General features: G+C 41.0%; 1 protein-coding gene across 1 annotated transcript; it reads right to left on the reverse strand.

The window, feature by feature from the left end:
- Positions 1-15,043: 15,043 nt before the first annotated feature.
- On the reverse strand, positions 15,044-17,924 carry SLITRK2 (SLIT and NTRK like family member 2). The gene has a single exon (XM_085319644.1). The coding sequence runs from the start codon at positions 17,872-17,874 to the stop codon at positions 15,301-15,303; it is 2,574 nt and encodes an 857-aa protein (XP_085175770.1). The 5' UTR covers positions 17,875-17,924; the 3' UTR covers positions 15,044-15,300.
- Positions 17,925-18,469: the final 545 nt, after the last annotated feature.

Here is an 18,469-nt window from a genome sequence, read left to right on the forward strand (position 1 = left end):
TCCCCTTCCAAATCACTGTGTTGTTGGGAAGATTTTCAATTATATGACAGCTTCCCGTAATGTACCACTGTTGTTGCAGTAAAGTCTTTAATCTGGCACCTACAGAATTGACATGGACTTCAGTGATACAAGTTTGCGTCAAAACGGTGCAAATGGCTTATACTATCTTTGATGGGTGAATTTCATCCTTTCTCAGCAAAGAAAAGAAAAAAAAGTAGATAATGGACTGATATTTTTAGAAGAGTGGTCCCTACTCCCTGCATTTTCTTTTATACTTAACATGTCTTAGAATGGCAAGTGAAGGATATCAAATACCAATGAACAACAGTAACAATGCATACTTTACACTTCAATAGCTCTTTCTACCTGGGAATATCAGAGCTTGAAATAATAGCTGATGGAATCTAATGAACTATGAAAAAATACACACCTCCATTTTTGCAAAGAATGGAGTAATTCTGTAATTAATATGACTCATCCATATGGCTTTTAAAGAACTGTTTTAAATTACTTGGTTTCTCACTTTGAAATGAATGGCATGCACTTTTATGCATTTATCAAATTTATATTCTATTTGTGTTTAAGTTTCCCAGGAGGAAATTCTTATCTTCCTTACAGTTCTCAGTAAGCCCACAATTATGCAGTTATTGTGTGGATGAATTGATATATTTGATCAGTTGATATTGGAAAATGTTTTTTGTGTAGAGCCATCATAAATGTATAGGAAAGATAGTTATGGCTACTTTATTCATTTTATGAAGGATAGAAGTATGGATATGCRCAGCCAGGAGACAAGAAAGGCAGGAGTCCTGCAGCAGGAGTGCAGTCTGCATTGTCTTCCTATCTCCTTAGTACAAGACAGAAGAGTAAAATATGCATCTTTATTATTATAGAGAGCAAGTAATAAAAAAGAACGATTATTTACTTGCTGTAGGAAGTAATATCTGTGTCTTTCCAAACAAAGATTAATGATGTTGAATCTGTGAATAAGCTGTTAAAAAGCCCAGGCAGCAAAGTCTTTTTTTTTATGCATTGTATTACACACACTGTCAGTATGGAGCACAAGAGGTGGATGGAGAYAAGGCTATTCTTGAAGGACTGGAATCTCCACCTGCTAGATTATTTATCTTTCCTTGACTCCTGCAAAAGGGATGACTAGAAGTTGTAGGTTTCAAACCTATTTGGCTGCAGGGGCACCTTTTGCTTATGTGAGGGTCTTGGGGAAGAGTGCAGCTACGGGGCAACTTGGGTTTCAACATGTGAGCTGGAACACAGGCCTCAGGGGATCATTAAGATTGTATGTCCTTCCAAACTGAGAGCTTCTTAATGCCTAAGGCACTGCTTATCTGGRAAAAAAATGTGATTTATGACAAAATACCAGCAACTGGAGGGGGAAAAAAAAGGAGAAAAATGACTAAGTATTGTAAACTCATGAGACTTGTCTGAAAAAGAATAGTTCTTGGCGCTTACTCTGCTATAGTAAAGTGGGCATTTAGGAATGTTTTCCAAAACTCTGCTCAAAGCAAGGAAGGAACTTAAAAGTTGCTTACAAACACTTTTCATTTCTTTTATGATCACTGTTGAAGAGGTATCTCATGGTTCTGCTCAATATTCAGATACCAGCAAGACTTTTAAAGTGCTACATTTTTTCCCCAAGCTCTTTCACATATAAAAGAACATGTTAAAAAGATGTAGTGATTTATCTCAGTRAGTAATGGCAAAATGAGGTGTTACCCTCTGTAAGCAGCAACTGCTATAGTGGAGTCTAGATCAAAAAGCAATGGTTGACTAGGTAGAATCATTTTATATGCTTTGCCAGATACACCARTTGTACTTGCCTTGCACTGCCTTAGAGTGATCAACATTAGGATTTGCAGCACTCGGTAGAATCTCCACTGAYTATTCAGTAGAAAAACATTCCCAGCCCCATCATGGCAATAACTGCTAGGCCTCTTCCAAATGACTTCCTCCCTCTTCTGTACATCTCTTTAATCAGATGGAAAATATGAGATGTGCAAGTATCACTGCTACTCTAAGACTGCTGGATCTTTCACTTTGTGTAAATAAATCCAAATATTCCCTTTAATAGCTGGAGAGGATGCAGTTTTGCTGCTGTTGCGACATGTGACACCACTGAAGAATTTATCTGCCACAAAACCTGGGTTTTAAAAGGACAACAAATCACAAGTCCCATGTCTGTAAAAGCCCTATACATGAAGCTAGGTTAGGAAAGAGAGGAGGACCCATATCTTATGTATCTATCTGAGATTCCAGGATTAACTAAGTGTTGCTAGAAAGATGGCTATTTCAGGAGGAATTAGGGTGTAGGCACAGAGGATTTGGCACCAGACTTCAAGAAGGGAGGTGTGTGGAGGAGATTCAGAGCTCAAGGAGCKCTGAGAATTTGTGACTATGGCAATGAAGGAAAGGGGTGTAGAGGGCTTCTAACGCTATGTCTTGCTCCTAAAAATGGCTGTACATAAAAGAATATTTATCTGTTCTTTCCCTTGATTTTGACTTTTTCTGTCTTGATAAGAGCTTAAAGGCATGGGCAGTTAATACATTTGTACACAAGCTGGAAAACCCGTATGCATGTGACTTGAAAATATAAAGTAGAAACTACTTCAGTGGCCTCATTTGTTTCTAGTTCAGTAGGACTTTAAACTCTTAATTTAACTCAGAAAGAAGATTAATCTAACTCATAAAGACAGACATAAATGGTAATACAGACAAAGACAACTTGCTGAGGTGGGTGAGATGAATCAACTTGTGGTGGGGCTGATTTCTCCTATTAACTATGAAAAGAACACAGATGATTAACCTAGACAAGACGTCTCATGCTTAGGTAGCTACAGTTAAATGACATGGAGCCCACATGAATGACAAAATCAGACAGCAAAAAAACTCCAACTTTTATCATTGAGATAGTCTCAATCTGAACAGTCTGTGGAGGCAGRCAATAATGCTTACAGTTCATCGGCCAAATGACCCTCTCCTCTTATCACTGTAGTCTAAATCTCTTGCTGCACTGAACTAGATAGCACAATGCTGCCCTGTTTGGTGTAGAGATCGTCATTTCTCTACTGAATGTTAAATGGGGAGACTGGTGCACAGTTTTTAGGGACATGTCAAACACTGATTCCAAGGGAGCAGCTTTGCTTAAAATTGATTGTGCTGTGTGACCCACTTTATTCCAAAGGCAGAGATAGTCCAGTGCTCCTTCTGTCATCTGTACTATCAGAAAGCACTTGGAGCCAGAGTCAGTTAATAAAGAAGACAAGACTTGTCTGTTCTTTCAATTTAAGGTCATCAAGGAGTCCCATCACTGTAAGTCTCCTGTTCAGGATGGTCCTGTTCATATATTTGGGACAGACAATAGTTCATCTCATTCTAGATGTGAAAAACTGATTCTGTGGTATTTTTCATCTTTTCTACCTATTTTTTCCTATTTAAAAATAGGTTCACTGTAATTTTTTTGAACATGATATTGCTCATAGTAGAGGAAATTAAAGCTTTTGGAATACAATATAGTGTTTTCATATTAACAGAGGAGGAGGAGGTTATTTAAAGCTGTGGTCCCCAATGTTTGCTGKTCCAAGGGAAACAGTACCAAGTAAATAACATGTTATTGGTAGTGTATTCTCCTGCTGCCTGAAGGTTAGGGACCCACATTCAGAATAATGTCTATTCATCTGGTAGAATTTTACTCCATGCCTCCTTCTGGTATCTTCAAATGTGATGGCAAAGAGAGATTCTTACTTGTCTGGCCAGTTAGGTGGTCCCTTAAAAGAAGGCAGTGCTGGATTTTGCCTCCCAAGTATGTGTGTTCCTCATGAGCAGTGGAGTTGATTTCCCTGGGCAACTCAGCACAAATAATGATGAAAAACACCCTTTGGAATTTGTAGGAAGCTTCTGATCTGTGGTCCTTCTAGTGGCAGCAGTATCAGCAACCCATATTGTTTGAGGGCCTGCTCTGAAAAGTTAGTTCTTTTCTAAGAGGCCCCACAGTTGGGTTCCTKTTTAGCCTCCAATACCAAGTACTTCCTCTTGTATAATCATTTCAACGTTTATCTTCCTATATGTCCTTGTTGAAAGACTTTACATGTACTTTAATCTTTTCTTTAATAATAGCAACAGTCTATTCAGCGTAATAACTGAGATCAGACGATTAGGGGCAGACTCCAAGTGTTCCCTCAGGAGGAGATATGTTGAAAGTAGAGCATGCTGTTCACACTTTTCCAGYCAGCTCAGACACTGAGTGCTCAAGAGTGAATTCCTTAGCTCCATGATTTCTACCAATCCATTGTACTTCTTATGAGATTAACAAMATTTTGGGGAACATAGGTGCCGATGGCCTACGTCAACCAAGTGGGACTAGCTGAAGGCACATGCTCTGTAGRGAGTCCCTTAGGGAAGCAAAAAGGCAGGGGCCCTGCTATCTGCTTTAAGTCAAAGCCCACCGAGGCCTGACAAGCGGAAGTGGGATGGCGCTTTGCTCTGGGGCAGCCCATCTCCACGTGTGACCGAGGGGTCCCTCCCCAGGAGGGCATTGCTGCCTTGCCTGGTGGCCACAACCTTCTCTTTCAGGCTCCCCACGTCCATCCTTTGCTTTCCCTTGGCAGTGGCAGCCTGGCCCATCCCCAGCCGCTCTCCTAAGCCTTGGGGCGGCAAAACTGAATTCCGAGAACCAGCTCTGCAATCCACATAAGAAATCAGTGGTGCTAGCCTGATTTACTTTAGCTTAGGGTATGGCCCCATTCTTTCAGTGTTCATATTTCGTTAATTTAGAAGAAACTATTTATTATCTATATAAGGTATTATTAAACTGGAATCTCCTATGATGGCAAATGTTCTAGAAATGTTATTCTGAAATCTCAAAATGCTGGCGAGTCTTGCAAAGTTTTATTAATTTTGCTCAAAGCTTTCTCAGCTTTTAGTGTGGCAGTTTCACAAAGCTAAACTTAAAGGATTAACACAGCTCTCCTCATAGTACTCTGTTTACCAAGTGAATGTTGGTCAAAGGGAGAGAAGTGGACAACTTCAGACTTTTTATTTCAGTGCTACTTACAGAACAAATATCCATTGGCAGGGTAAGGGCCTGAAGAAGAAGAAAAGAAGCTTTCTGCCTATTGTGCAATAAATCAAAAGGTTCCAGTGAAATTCTTTGAGTGTTAGAAAAACTGCTTAATCTAGGATTTCAAAGAGTGATCAAAACTATTTTCAATTATTCCTGACTTGTACTTGTATCATTCCAGATGGACTAGAGGTCTTTTTCCCTAGTACATTCCTTTATTTAAAAGGAAATAAAAAGAAAAGAAAGCAGTGAATTTCAATGATCAGAATCCCAATCTGTGGAAAATATGACTTTAGTTCTTCCTCTGGAAAGTCTGAATAGGACCAAGTAATTACAAGTTCTTCACTAATAAAAAGCACAGGAAAAAAGAAACAATAACAGAACATTTTCAGAAATTGGATTTCTGTTATCTGTAATAATAAAGGAAGCTTATCTATTGTAAAAAGAGCAAGCCTGATTCTAATGCAGCACAAATATTTGCATGATAATGTTATATATGTTAGATGAAGACAACGTATTGTTCACAGAAAAGAGGGGCAGCTGTGKCAAACCTTGGGAAAATACGAATTTGTGAATGCAGCTTTGTGTGTGTCCCAAGACTCTACGGCTAGTTTTCTTTAAATGTACATTTACTGTTACAAGTCCAATTGCCATTAATTACAGATGCATAAACTCTGAGGGAACAGAATGGGTATGTGAGAGTTGTTAAGTATCTCTCATCTTTCAGAATAAGAAGTCCAAAATGGAGAACACAACGATATGCCTTCCTGGCTCACTACTTTGGACTATTGACTATAAGAWTTAAGAATTAATGCCTAAGTGTATTGACAAAGCAGTTTTATTGCACAAATTATGCATTTTAATCCCCCAAAGAACTGGATAGTGAATTTTCAAAGATTTCTTTTTTTGATATGAGTGACTAAAAATGGCAAACTGCATTCGTTCTAAGGCACAGAAATGAAAGTGAATGAACAATATACTGCATTGTTTATAGTGCTGATTCATTATTGCTATAAATGTTGATTGCTTAAGAGGTCTACARAACAGAGTGGCTGCACCCTCAGCCTCTATAAACTATTACAGGGAAGTTTATGAGGCTAACCACTATTTACAGCAGCTGAGGACCTGGATCCTCTTACTTAATAACTTCTAGTATTCTTAAGATAGCATTTATATGTATATATTTTTTACCATCAGACTCAAATTTAATACTTAAAAATGTCTAAGATATAGACCTTTACAGGGATCCCTGAATGATTCCATTCCTTGGTTTAGATTTTTTACCAGAACTTAAAAAGAGTGAGTTCTTTGAAGGACTATTTGAAATACTGCATTTAATGTACTTCTGTTGATCCAAGACAGGTGGGTAACAGGACACCTGCAATGTTAGAAATATATTGTGGTGTAAGATGTATCTTATGTTTTATATATACAGCTTCTAAACAGCTACCTCTTTGCTGGAAGTAAAAAAAAAATGTGTGTGGGATCAATGTACTCACCACCTCCAGAGCAGGGGCAGGCAGGGGGGAACAAGGCACATCATTCACAATCTAGTAACCAGGAGCAATTGCTTACACATCCCATTTCCATAGAAAGCAGAAAAAGTGAAAGCATCAGCCTTAGCAACCACAAACTTTGGAAGAGTACAAAATCTAAACTGGAGTGGAATTGCAAGCCTGGCCAGTGAATAGATTTTAATGGGTTGATCAAATGAAAGCCAGCTTAAAGCAATGGCAGTGAAATTGTGGCTCCACTGCATGAAATGAAATTGTGCCATAGATTCTTGTAGCACATAGTTATGCATTTATAAGTCAGGTATCTGTTGCATGGAAGTCCTCAGATTGCTAGGCATGATGTGTTCACATTTGTTACTGACGACTGCCTGTGGAAAACTGTGGCCTTTCTCACAGGAAAGCCCAACACAAATAATCAGATTGCATAGCATGCAGGTGGGATCTGATATGAAAAATATTCCAACACTATATTCAGTGGACAAAAGAATTATTGCAATATCTATAGGATACAAAAAAGGAGAGGTTACCAGAGTATGGAGAAGAGAGAGAGAAGAAAGAGAGAAGGAATAAAGGTTGAGTGAAATTTCCTTCCCTCCTCAGAGTGCCAGGTTCTTCTTTCAGCAACTGTCTCCTGCTCAGAGCCTTTTTGGCTGACCTGCTAGTATAAAAGCTGTCTGCAATACCCAGACTGACTTCATGCAGAAGAAAGTGAATTGAAAATAACTGGTAGGCTATGAACTATTGCTGAAAGGATTCTGTAGGACAGAAACACAGAGGGGCTGAATCAACTCACCGAGAGAGAAAATTTAGGGGCTGGGATAAACAAGCTATAGCTTTCTTTTCATTGCATTCTATATATTTCATCTTCTCTTTTTTACAAGGATCCAATATTTTTTCCCCACATACAGAATAGCCCCCAAGGTCTCTTCTTAATTACAAAAAACAAAATGATATACTATCCTAAATGTATACACCACATTCTGATATTGGAATGACATATGCCAAGGAAAGAAGCAGTAGAATATTGCTATATTTGGATGAAGCTATAAGACCATAAGCATTAGCTTTGAAAAACAATTACATTTAACATTTCTCATCAGTAAATCTCACTAGACTCAGGTAAAAAATGTCGTACTCCTCATTTAATGATGCAGAAATGAAAGCCTGGGGACACAGGTAAGCCTTGTGCAACATCACAGGCAGAACTAAAGAGAGAACGTTTATGTCTCAGTTCCCAGCCAGTGAGCTCTTAACTAGGCCCACTGCATCCCTATCTAGAGGAAATAAATAAATAAATACAATAATATGAGCAAAGTGCTTGGTAGTTCAATTTTAGGCATTCACTATGAATTATCCATTAAGACTCTACAGCTAAGAATTATTCCCACACATTATTTGGAGAACAAGAAGAAGCTATGGAAAACATAAGCCACTAGCAAACAATTTGTAAACACTGCATTATGGAAAAGGAAGCCATGTTAATAATTAAGAATTATCCACTCAGTTCTGGTAAGTAGCTTAYGAGTTAGATAGGATGGTAAATATGCTCTCAGAAAACAGAAGCTAAGAACTACACTGCTAATTAAAGTGTGAACTGTAGTAGTAGGCGTTTTCCCACTGTTATTGTCTTTGCACATAAGCCATGCTTATGTCTGAATTGCAGTAAGTCTAGTATATCTTTAAGGCTGAGATTTCTCAGCTGCCCAAGAGAATTGCGTGTCCGATTCCTTTCGTCAGCCATCAAGAAAGCAGTGTATGTATTATTCCCCTTTAGAAGTTCCAACAAATAGGCATTTGCGTAAGCTCTTTGAATAATCAATGCTGAAGTCTTCAGCTTTCTGCTAGGTCTTTTTAACATCTTGACAGTTGAGACAATTATGATCTACCCTTTTTCCTCACTATCTTGCATAAAAAGACAGAAAAACACACTTCCGTGCATTTTGTGTTGTTAGATTGCCTTTTGATTCACTGATGATCAAAATAAGGCCCTCTGAAACCTTCGGAAAAACCTAGAAAATTTGAAATGCTCTTCTCAACTTTTTACCCCTTCTTCTTTCCCTCCCTCCCCCTTTCCCTTGTAAGGGAGCATGTTAGCTGAATAATATGAGGTTTTCGTTGATACTTAGTGTGTGTGTGTTTCAAGTTGAAAATCATTTGAATGGAATTAACAGCAGAATCTATGAGAGCAGTAAAGCTTAGGTAAAGTTTGGCTCACTTGGGTGGATCAYTGAGTTTGTGAAACCCACCTGAGTGGTTCAAGGCCCAGCTGCCCTGCTGCTGGGGAACTTGGCCACTTGCAGAAGAAGATAAAGGCAAAACAAAGACTTAGCTGAACAGTCCGTTGTCCTGCATAGCAAGAATACCATCAGCAATATTCAGGTTTACTTCAGTTTTAGTGGGAGAAGCAATGAACCTGACCTTATAAGGAAAACCTCATCCTCCCACAAGCAGGAGAAGTGACAACAGTTAAGATTTTGGCCAAAATGGTAAGCCAAAACATCACATCACCAGGTATTCAAACATTAAACCAGAATCACTAGAATAAGATTTTCAGTCAACTTGGAGTACACTGACTTCAGATTTACATGAATGAGCATTCACTTTCAGTGAGAAAACTCCCAAAYGACATTTTTAAGGGCAGCTAGGAGGAAATCACCATCTCTCCTCCTTTCCAGCTCACATCTCAGCGAGTTCAGTGGCTGCCTGGGTTAGGTCAGCTCCTGGTCACGGCTGCCCTGGTGCCAACTCCGGGGAATGCCWCTGCAGCCACTCAGCTGTAAAGCTAACAGTTACTCTGGGTTTATGCCTGAATCGCTCAGCRTAGACTATAGGCTGAAACCTTTAAACGCCCTGTGATGAGCTTGCTGGGGTGTTACGTTCTTTGTTCGTTTGTGATTAGTGGAGAACTTACGGAGTCATTACTACATTGTCACGGCTCTCTCAGAGGTTGTTCTGATCACCTCGGCTGTCCAGCCTGGCTATCGGCACAGACTGAGTCACTAACAAATGCCTAGGGAGAAGGAAAACAGTTACAGCACGGGGGAGAAAAATTGCCTCAACTCCAATTCCTCCTGCTCTCGGAGGAAAGGCTCTCAGAACAAAAATCAAGACGTCTTAAAATAGACTCTGTCATATTATCAGTGATCTTGAGGGGATTTTTCCCCCCCCAGCTTTTGTATGGAAATAGCTCTTATCTCAAGAGGAGATAACTGCAACAGGTCTGTATACATTAGCTGTGCCTTTTCCAGTGCAGACGATATTCTTAAAATGGCTGCAGCGCTTCCTGCTCGGGAGATAACTGGTGCCGAACGCCTCTGGCTCTCGGGAGCAACGCACACGCGGGGCGAGAGGAGACGGCACAAGGAATCCGTGTTGTTAAGGCACAGATCTGCGCTCGTTTCTGTCACCTTAAAGGATCTCGACATAGTGTTGTGGGCAGCTCACCATACTCGTGGTATAATTTCTGTTCCACTGCAAGTAAAGATGTAAGTTATCTCGGTTTCTGAAAGGTAGTGCCAGCTTCCTTTTAAGATCAACAGTAATTAACGTTAGAGTGTTGTTTTGCAATTAGTCATGTATATGGATTGCACAGTTTGGTGGAGAGTTAACTTTTAAGGGTCTTTATAAAAACTAAAAACCTGTGGCAGTAATTACACACTGCATTTTTAAAAAATGTATCAAGAGATTTGGGAGATAGGGTAACTAGCATGGCTGTTCTGACGTTTACAGCGAACACATATTCAAGCAGAGTGCGTCACTGGTGCTAACTTGGATGTACGCACGTACAGAGGGTAGCACAGAGATGAGAACCACATCTTAACACTTCTGTTACCTGAGCAAATTTAAACGTAAGTGTGGTGCACTTGGACTCCAATTTTATTCCTCCAAGTGTCTAACCTAACCCTAACCTAACCCTACGTAACAAAACCCACTGCTGTACTCAGATGGGGGCCCTCTGGGTTGGTGCTGTCTTGTTTTTCAAACACGATTCATACTCTCGAGCCTGTTTGGTCCTTCAGATGACTGCATCTCAAACATTTCTTTCATTCAAAATGATCTATTCATTTGTATTCATAAACATGTCAATCTACTGCTTAAAAAAAAATCCAGCCAACCCTCCAACAACAAAAAAGCAAAAAACTCCTCATTAATCCACCTCCCTCATTAGCTAGGATTAAAAACCTTAGTCAAAATGATTGGCRTGGTGCCCAGAAAAGCTATGAGATCAATAATCCAAGCAGACTTAATGATCTTCTAACAAAAGAATAACTTTTGTACTTCTACAGAATTCTTTGCGAAAGTGAAGAGAAGAATAACAAGAAATGTCACATCATCTGCGTAAGTTAATCTGTTGGTTTGGGGGTTACTCTTAAGGGGGAAGGGACTTTGGGAAATAGGTTTTTTCTCCTCTCTCTGCTAAATGACATTTACCATCTGCAACAACAGTAATAGGAAAAATCACAAACTGCATCAATGATTACCTTGTAAGAGCGTAAGAAGTTTCATTAACATTTCCAGTATCTCATTTCACTCATGAGCAGTTTAAAATGACATTTGCATCCCTACACAAGGTCAGTATTAGTTAAGACTTATTTAGACAATTTAACTTACTGGTACCTTTATTTTGATACTATTAATTACAGCTTCTAACTTTGTAAAATAACAATAAAACCTTTTTAAACTTAAATGTTGTTGGGAAGGAAAAACAAACAAACAAAAAAAACCCACCCCAAACCTTACTCTGTAGTTTTCTGTCAGCATGAGAAGGTCTTCTGAAAAGTGAGTGCCTCTGACCAAAGCAGTCTATACACTCTAAAGGCACAATTCTCTCACGGACAGACTGGACCCATCTCGGGGTAGAGACAGGCAGACGTCCAGCAGAGCATATGCACAGCACTGCACTAATGTATAATGTAATATGTACAGTGCTGCACTAATGTACAGCACTCTAGAAAATGAGCGGGATGGGCTGACTTCAGCTCTGTAGGAATTAGCCATCTAATCAATGCTCATCGTATGTCCTCTCTGTAATTACTGGRAAGAAACCAGTGCATGCCATGCCATGTATTTTGGGAGGAAATAAATCACCTTTGGGGGGCCTGCAGTCATGCATTTAACACATTATTGTCCCATTTAGCACAGGGCTACTGGCAACATCTCCGGAGGAAGGAAGAGGCCAAAGTCCGAATGGAGCAGGGAGATACGTTCCCCCTTCAAGGCTGAAATTGGTGCTGCAGAGCTAGCGAGAGAAGAAGAGGAATGAGCCTGGAGGGCAGATCTGAGAGGAGAGGTGGGAGTGCTGCACGGAGGGGGCTCTAGAGGGACGGCTTGCTTGGGGAGCACAGAAACCAGAGGAGAGGAGGGAACCGGCGCTCATCCTCAAGGTGCGATCTGTTGCCAGACCTACTGCCCCAGGACATGTTTGGGGCAATTTGGGCACAGCAGCATAAGGTTAGCAGCTGGTCCCATTTTGCTACTCAAATCATTTGTTGCAGTCCTGTTCCTAAGATTCTACTTTGCCAAACTTTACTTCATGCTCTCACAGAAATATCTGCTGCTCAAAAGTGCATTCATGCATTGAAAATGCACTGTCCCTCATTTGCCCTAGAAATAACTGTATAGCTTTAATACTGTTTCAGTCTGCACAGTTATTGTTCCTGTAGAGGTCATTATATCCAATTTCACAAAAGAAAATTTACAAAGAAAGAAAACAATTTGCATCTCACTTTCCTGGATTAAAATATGTATATATTTCACCAACCTGTTTATATTCTTTCCACAGCTCAACCCTAGCAACTATGAAGGACGATCATTTCTGACTCATGAGGAAGRAATTGCTCAGGTAAGCAGCACTCCTAACAAGCAGCAGCGTCCAGGGCTGCTCAGCTAAAGGAGCAAACAGACCTTCTGCAGAATAGCAGCTGCCAGCACGCTTTCCCCAGTTAAGCAAATCTCAAAGCATAAGTGAAAAAAGTCTCTCTTAGCCATACACACTTTGAAAGAAAATGTTTAAAAGATGTCAGCTGAGGGGTATWAAGATGAACCCAAAAGATCTAGAGCAGTGATGATTTTTAGGTTGATACTGGTGAGGCAAAGTACATTCATTAAATCAATTCTATTTGCAAAGCTAAGAAAGTGTAAAGAAATAGCAACCTCTGAAACATCACCGTGCTATGAAAGTAAACATGTAAGACGGTCTGAGACTCAAATAGTAGAAATAAACAAAGTTTCTAAAAKAATCATTTATCTATCTCTGTTATTCACAAACACTTCGAAATTGAAAACTTTTTTCTAGCAAAAAAATGTGATTGGTTTTGTTTTGTCAAAAAATAATTAATAATATTAATTAGAGTACACATTTCGCAGCCAGTCCTCAGATCGTACTTGGAAAGTGTTATTACTTGAAAGAATTTTGCCTATRAATAAACCTTATGCTTGCTTTTCTTAGGTGTTTCAGCAATAAATGCTTTTAACTGTACCCAGAGAAAGCAGCCATAATAAGACACTCACTCCTGGAAGCTTTCAGTAAGTACCTCAGTCAAAGATGGATGCTATTCCAGTCAAATGTTCCCAGTTCAACTAATGTGATACCATTTCGCCTCCTTCTTGAAGTGAGACTGATTCTTCAGTAGTTCATTGTAGCACTTCAGTTTTAAAAACTGATCTAATGAACAGCCATAGATGCTATGGTCTCTRAACATAAAGAATTGACATGTTAGCATATTAATGTACTCAGATGTCACATAAATCATTAGAAGACAGTTTACTGAATGACTCAGATATCTGGCAAAATACATGCAAAGGCTGTTTAGCTCTTAAATATAAAGTGACTTCCTTTTGGCAAAGTCCTGATTAAAACAACATTGATTGTAGTCATTTATAGCTCAAATGCTACTGCTTAAAATTTCTCAAAGTTGTAGATACTGTATTATTAACTATAGTAAAGCTCTAAAAATCAGTCAGCAGAGTCCACTTCAAACTCTGCATGATAATAAAGGATTATTATGTGCAGTAACCTATTTATGAAAGGGAAACAGTGTGCTTCTTTCAGACTCCATCAATTGCTTTAATAAGGAATTGAAAAGCCTGGCCTACTTTATATGCAGATCACCATCCCAGTTGCATAAGGATTTACAATAGACAAAACAAAACTGTTTTTGTTGTAAATAAGGGCTGTTTGTTTAAATCACACAATAATGTTTGCATCTAAAAATTATTTACAAGCTAATAGGGCTCCATAAAGTTTGACTGTATACTTGTTAATAAAAACAGTTTCAATATTCTCCAGGAAGGAGATGCAAATTGAAGGTGATAAGGTAAAGCTTGAAGTAACACAGGCCTTACTTAATGGGAAAAGAGAAAACATATTCCGTCTGCTTACTCAAGGATTTAAGAAAGCCAGTGTTGAGAATCGAATTCAATCAACTTCCAACATTTTTTAAAATTTAAGATAGTAAACTTAGAGTTATTTYTCAAGTAGGTTAGAACTTTTGCTTTAGAGACAGAAAACCTGAAGTAGTTCAGATCACTGAAAGTTAGTCCAATGCACGTACTGATCTCTGCTACCTTGACTTGGGAGGACTGAAGCGACCTAGGTTCAAATCTCACCTTTGGCACTGGATCATTTGCCTGTACGCTAATACATTTAATGAGATGTGGGATGACCCCTRCTGGTGTCTCTGCTTATAATAAAAGATCTATCTGGCAGGAAAACATGTTAATTTCAATCCAAAAGAGTTAGAAATATAAACTGTCATAAAATGTATAAAAATATCTAATTTAATGCATAAAATAGATTACAAGTAATGTTCTCTTATGTATGAAAATAATCTTAAACCACTGAGCATTACTAGATTAGAGCTGCAATGCAATGAATTAAGAAGGACATTAATTGTTCAGTTCACTATGATATTGTGTTAAATGTATTTTATTAATGAACTCCCAGCTGAGGCATTTGATAACCTCTACTCCATTGCTAAATCCTCTCAGCTGATTTCAATGAATCACTCAAAACAAACCCAGAGGGAAAAAAAAMCCAATAACTTACATCTATAAGATCCTAGAACTAGATTCGCTTAAAGAAGGGCAGCTTTCCTATAAATCAAAACTTCTGATTTAATGCAGCTGACATATAGATCTATTTTACAATTTTTTTTAATTTCAAAAATACAACACATTAAAATAGGTTCAATTTATCAAAGCTAAGAGCAACAATTAAGTAATAATGTACTTAAAGTGCAAAGGCACTTTAACACAAAAAGTGACGCCCAGTGGCTATACTTGGTAATTGAAACAGCAGTACTGTATATTATTATTTACAAAAGAAAAAGTCATAGTCCAGGAAAAAAAGATCTTTGGAGATCTTCTACATAATACATTGTTTCCACTTTGAAATGAAAGGGAGGAAAAAAAAACCCAAAGACCCCTTTTACCATTTCTTTCCAAATCAAAAAAAATATGCAAGATCTAGTACAGAAACATACATTTGCAGAGACAGTTCCTACAGAAGGGTCAAAAGGAGAGAGATGTAGAAATAACTTAAAGGGAATGTTGCGAATACAGCACCATATCCCTGCTATGCTGTAAGGGTTCCATTTCTCTCTCTCACTCTCTCTCTAATTTAAAAAGTGGAAATGCTGGGAGTGTGACAGAATCAGTCAAAGTTGATGTTAAGCTCATAAAAAAAAAATCCTGCATCTCCCCCCTCCCCCCTCACAGCTGACTGATTGCAGTTTGTTTTTCCAGAACTTCGAGGTAGTCTGGTTCTGTTTGTAGCTTTCCTTGGAGTAAAGGATGCTCGGGTTTAGATTGTTCTGCAAAATATTTCCTGGGAGTTCCATATAAAACAGTTTTATTTATCCTGTCCTGGTTTTGGCGTCTTGATTCATAGGAAGGGGCAAACTGCCTTTTGGGTAAGGTGCAAAAGTTATAATGAACTAATCCTCCGGTGGGGAGTTCCTTGACCCTTTCTGCAATATTTTGATACAGCAGTTCTGGTTCCCTTGGTGAGGACTGCTTTTCCAGTAATTCAGCTGCACTGATTGTAAATGCAAGAGTGGCAGGATCTTCCTTTTTATGGTCAAGATTGCTGTAACTGAACTCATGGAGATTCCGGTAATAAGCAACTGGATCCCCTTCCTTTTGCATGTAGATTGGGTTTTGGCACATCTGTCCAACAGGAGGGGGGATGTAGTTATAAACATGCCCTTCAGTTTTATCGTGGCTCTCAGTGTTGTAAGACCCATACTGGAGCTGAAATGAACTTATATCTAAGTTGTTTGCACTGCTGGGCATGCTTTGCACCCCCTTCCGACGCTTAAGGACAAAGACAAACAGGCCTGCCCCAAAACAGACCGACAAAATAAACACAACCAGCAAGCCTAAAATTAAGACAGACAGTGGGACTTCGGTGTGTATTTCTGGATAGGAGCTAGGCGAGATGCCAGGGAGATGGGGTGGGTCTGTGTTCTGGTTCATGGGTAGGAGAGACGAATCAGACAAGTTYGGGTTCTCTGGGCAGATGGCTTCTTTGCTGAGGAATTTCAGATGCTCTCCAGAGTGCTTGATGGGGGATTCGCATATGAYTTCATTGATAACTACAGGGGGATTTGCCTGCTGGTTGTTCTGGTCAGTGACTCGCTCTATCCAGTTCCTCAGCCCCATGATGTCACACGTGCAGTCCCATGGGTTCTCCTGAAGGTCTATCTGAATTAGGGCCGAGAGCTGGTCCAAGACCCCTCTCACAGGCAGGTGTGAGAAATGGTTGTTTCTAAGGTTGAGTCTAGTGAGAGAAGTGCCACCAAAGACATTGTCAGGCAAGTATCTGAGCAGGTTGTTATTGAGAAATAACAGATGAAGATTACTGAGAGCATCAAAGGTGCGTGGCAGGATCTCCTTAATGACATTATACTCTAGGTAGAGATACTGCAGGCTGTGCAGCCCATCAAACATAGAAGGGTACAGAATCTCAAGGTAGTTACCATTAAGATAAAGTCTACGTAAACTTGTGAGGTTTGTAAAGGCACCTTCTTGTATCACTGCAATTCTGTTGTTTCCAAGATGTAACAAATCCAGAGAGCTGTACTCTATGAGATCGGTTCTATAAATGACCTGCAGATAGTTACTGGTAAGGTAAAGTTTCTTTGGACTGGTTGGCTTAGGGTGAAGATCAGAGATGTTACTGATCTTTTTCTCTTGGCAGTTCACATTTAAGCCATTGTCTGAGCTCTGCGAAGTACAGATGCAGCCAGCTGGGCAAGTGATGGGCACAGGAGACTTTGTCTGGTAAACCATGATAGGTCCAAATATTTGTCTATCTTTTGACACAGTGACCCGGGGTGTGGGCCGATTCCTGGTTTTGGGGGGCCGGCTGGCTTTTGGGGCTCTGGTGGGACTGATGGCAGAGTTGGCTGTAGGTGATAGCCTCAAGATGTGTGGGTCTGAAAGAACAGGTTGCTTTTCCCTCTGGTTTGAGTCACTGGAGCTTTTCCTAGGGCAGAGATCTTGCCTGGTGAGCTGGGTCACGTCTTTCCCATGCAGCCTGAAGGGCGTCTCGCAGACTATCTCACCCACAAAAACGGTGATGGTGTCTAGCCAGGCCTTGAGGGGCAGCAGGTCGCAGGTGCAGTTCCAAGGGTTTTCCTCCAGCTGGATTTCCATGATGCCTCCAATGTGCTCCAGCACACCAGCAAAAGGCATCATCTTCAGCCGATTTCCCCGCAGGTCCAGATGGGTGAGTAGCACAAAGCGGAAGACATTGCTGGGCAGGGACAGCAGGAGRTTGTCATTGAGAATTAACACCTTGAGCTTGTTCAGCTTGCTGAAGGCCCCCGCCTCGATGGCACTGATGTAGTTGTAATCAGCCTGCAGGTACTCCAGGCTCTCTAAGCCCAGGAACGTGTCCTCCCTCAGCACTTCCAGCTTGTTGTTATTGAGGTGCAGCCTCTTGAGGGTGCGGAGGCCACTGAAGGCCCCTGTGCGGATCTCCTGCATGTCGTTGTTCCCCAAGTGAAGGGTTACGGCATTGGAGTAGTTGACGAACTCATTGGGGAAGAGTCGGGTCAGTGCATTGCCGTTGAGGAAGAGCTGATAGATCTTAGATGGTGGCGGCTGGAGGAGGCTGACAGTTGTAAATCCTTTGTTTTCACAATTAATGTTCAGCACGTTCTCCTTCTCCTCGCAAGGGCAGCGGCTCTTGCTGCAAATGTCTTTGGCAGGTTTGCGACTCTCTGTCTGCGAGATCCCAGCCACTGTTAACAAACTGAGCAACCAAACACCCTTCAGCATCTTTATGCGCCGTTGATCCCCACTCCGGTACTTACAGTCAAACCTTTGAGGCAGGTAAGGAGAGAAAGAAGAAACCCCCAATGAAAACGGCCAGGAGCRGAGGCTATGAGGGGAGGGCTGCAAGAAGGGGCAAGGCAGCCACTTGCAAAACTCCCCTCTTTCCCCCCTACCCGCCGCCGCCGCTCTCAGACAGTGCCCCCGGAGCTGCCCTGGGAGCAGCTTTCCCTCCCTCGCCCTCGGAGGCCACCGAAACGCGGCTCCGGGGAGCCCCCGGCGCCCGCCCGCGCAGCGGCGCCTCCGCACCCGCGGCCCCGTCCTCCGCGCGMGGGGCGCTCCTCAAACCCTACCGTCCGGCTACGCTTAATTATTATTATTTTTAAATCGGAGCCGGGGGTGGGGGGGAGGAGGATAAATCCTTGCCAGCCCTCCCTGCCCCCTCCCCCGGAGCTGGGTTCCCACGAGCCGAGGTCCTTTCGCCTGCCCTCATCCCCAGCCCCGGCCTCCGGCGCTGCCCCGAAACTCCCCGGCTCCTACCTGCTTCCGAGGCGGCCGAGCCGGACGGGGGCGCGGACGGGGGCGCGGGGCAGGAGAGCCG

Source organism: Rhea americana, unplaced genomic scaffold (assembly GCF_003343005.1).
Source record: "Rhea americana isolate MKP2758 unplaced genomic scaffold, rheAme1 scaffold_6, whole genome shotgun sequence".
NCBI lineage: Eukaryota > Metazoa > Chordata > Aves > Rheiformes > Rheidae > Rhea > Rhea americana.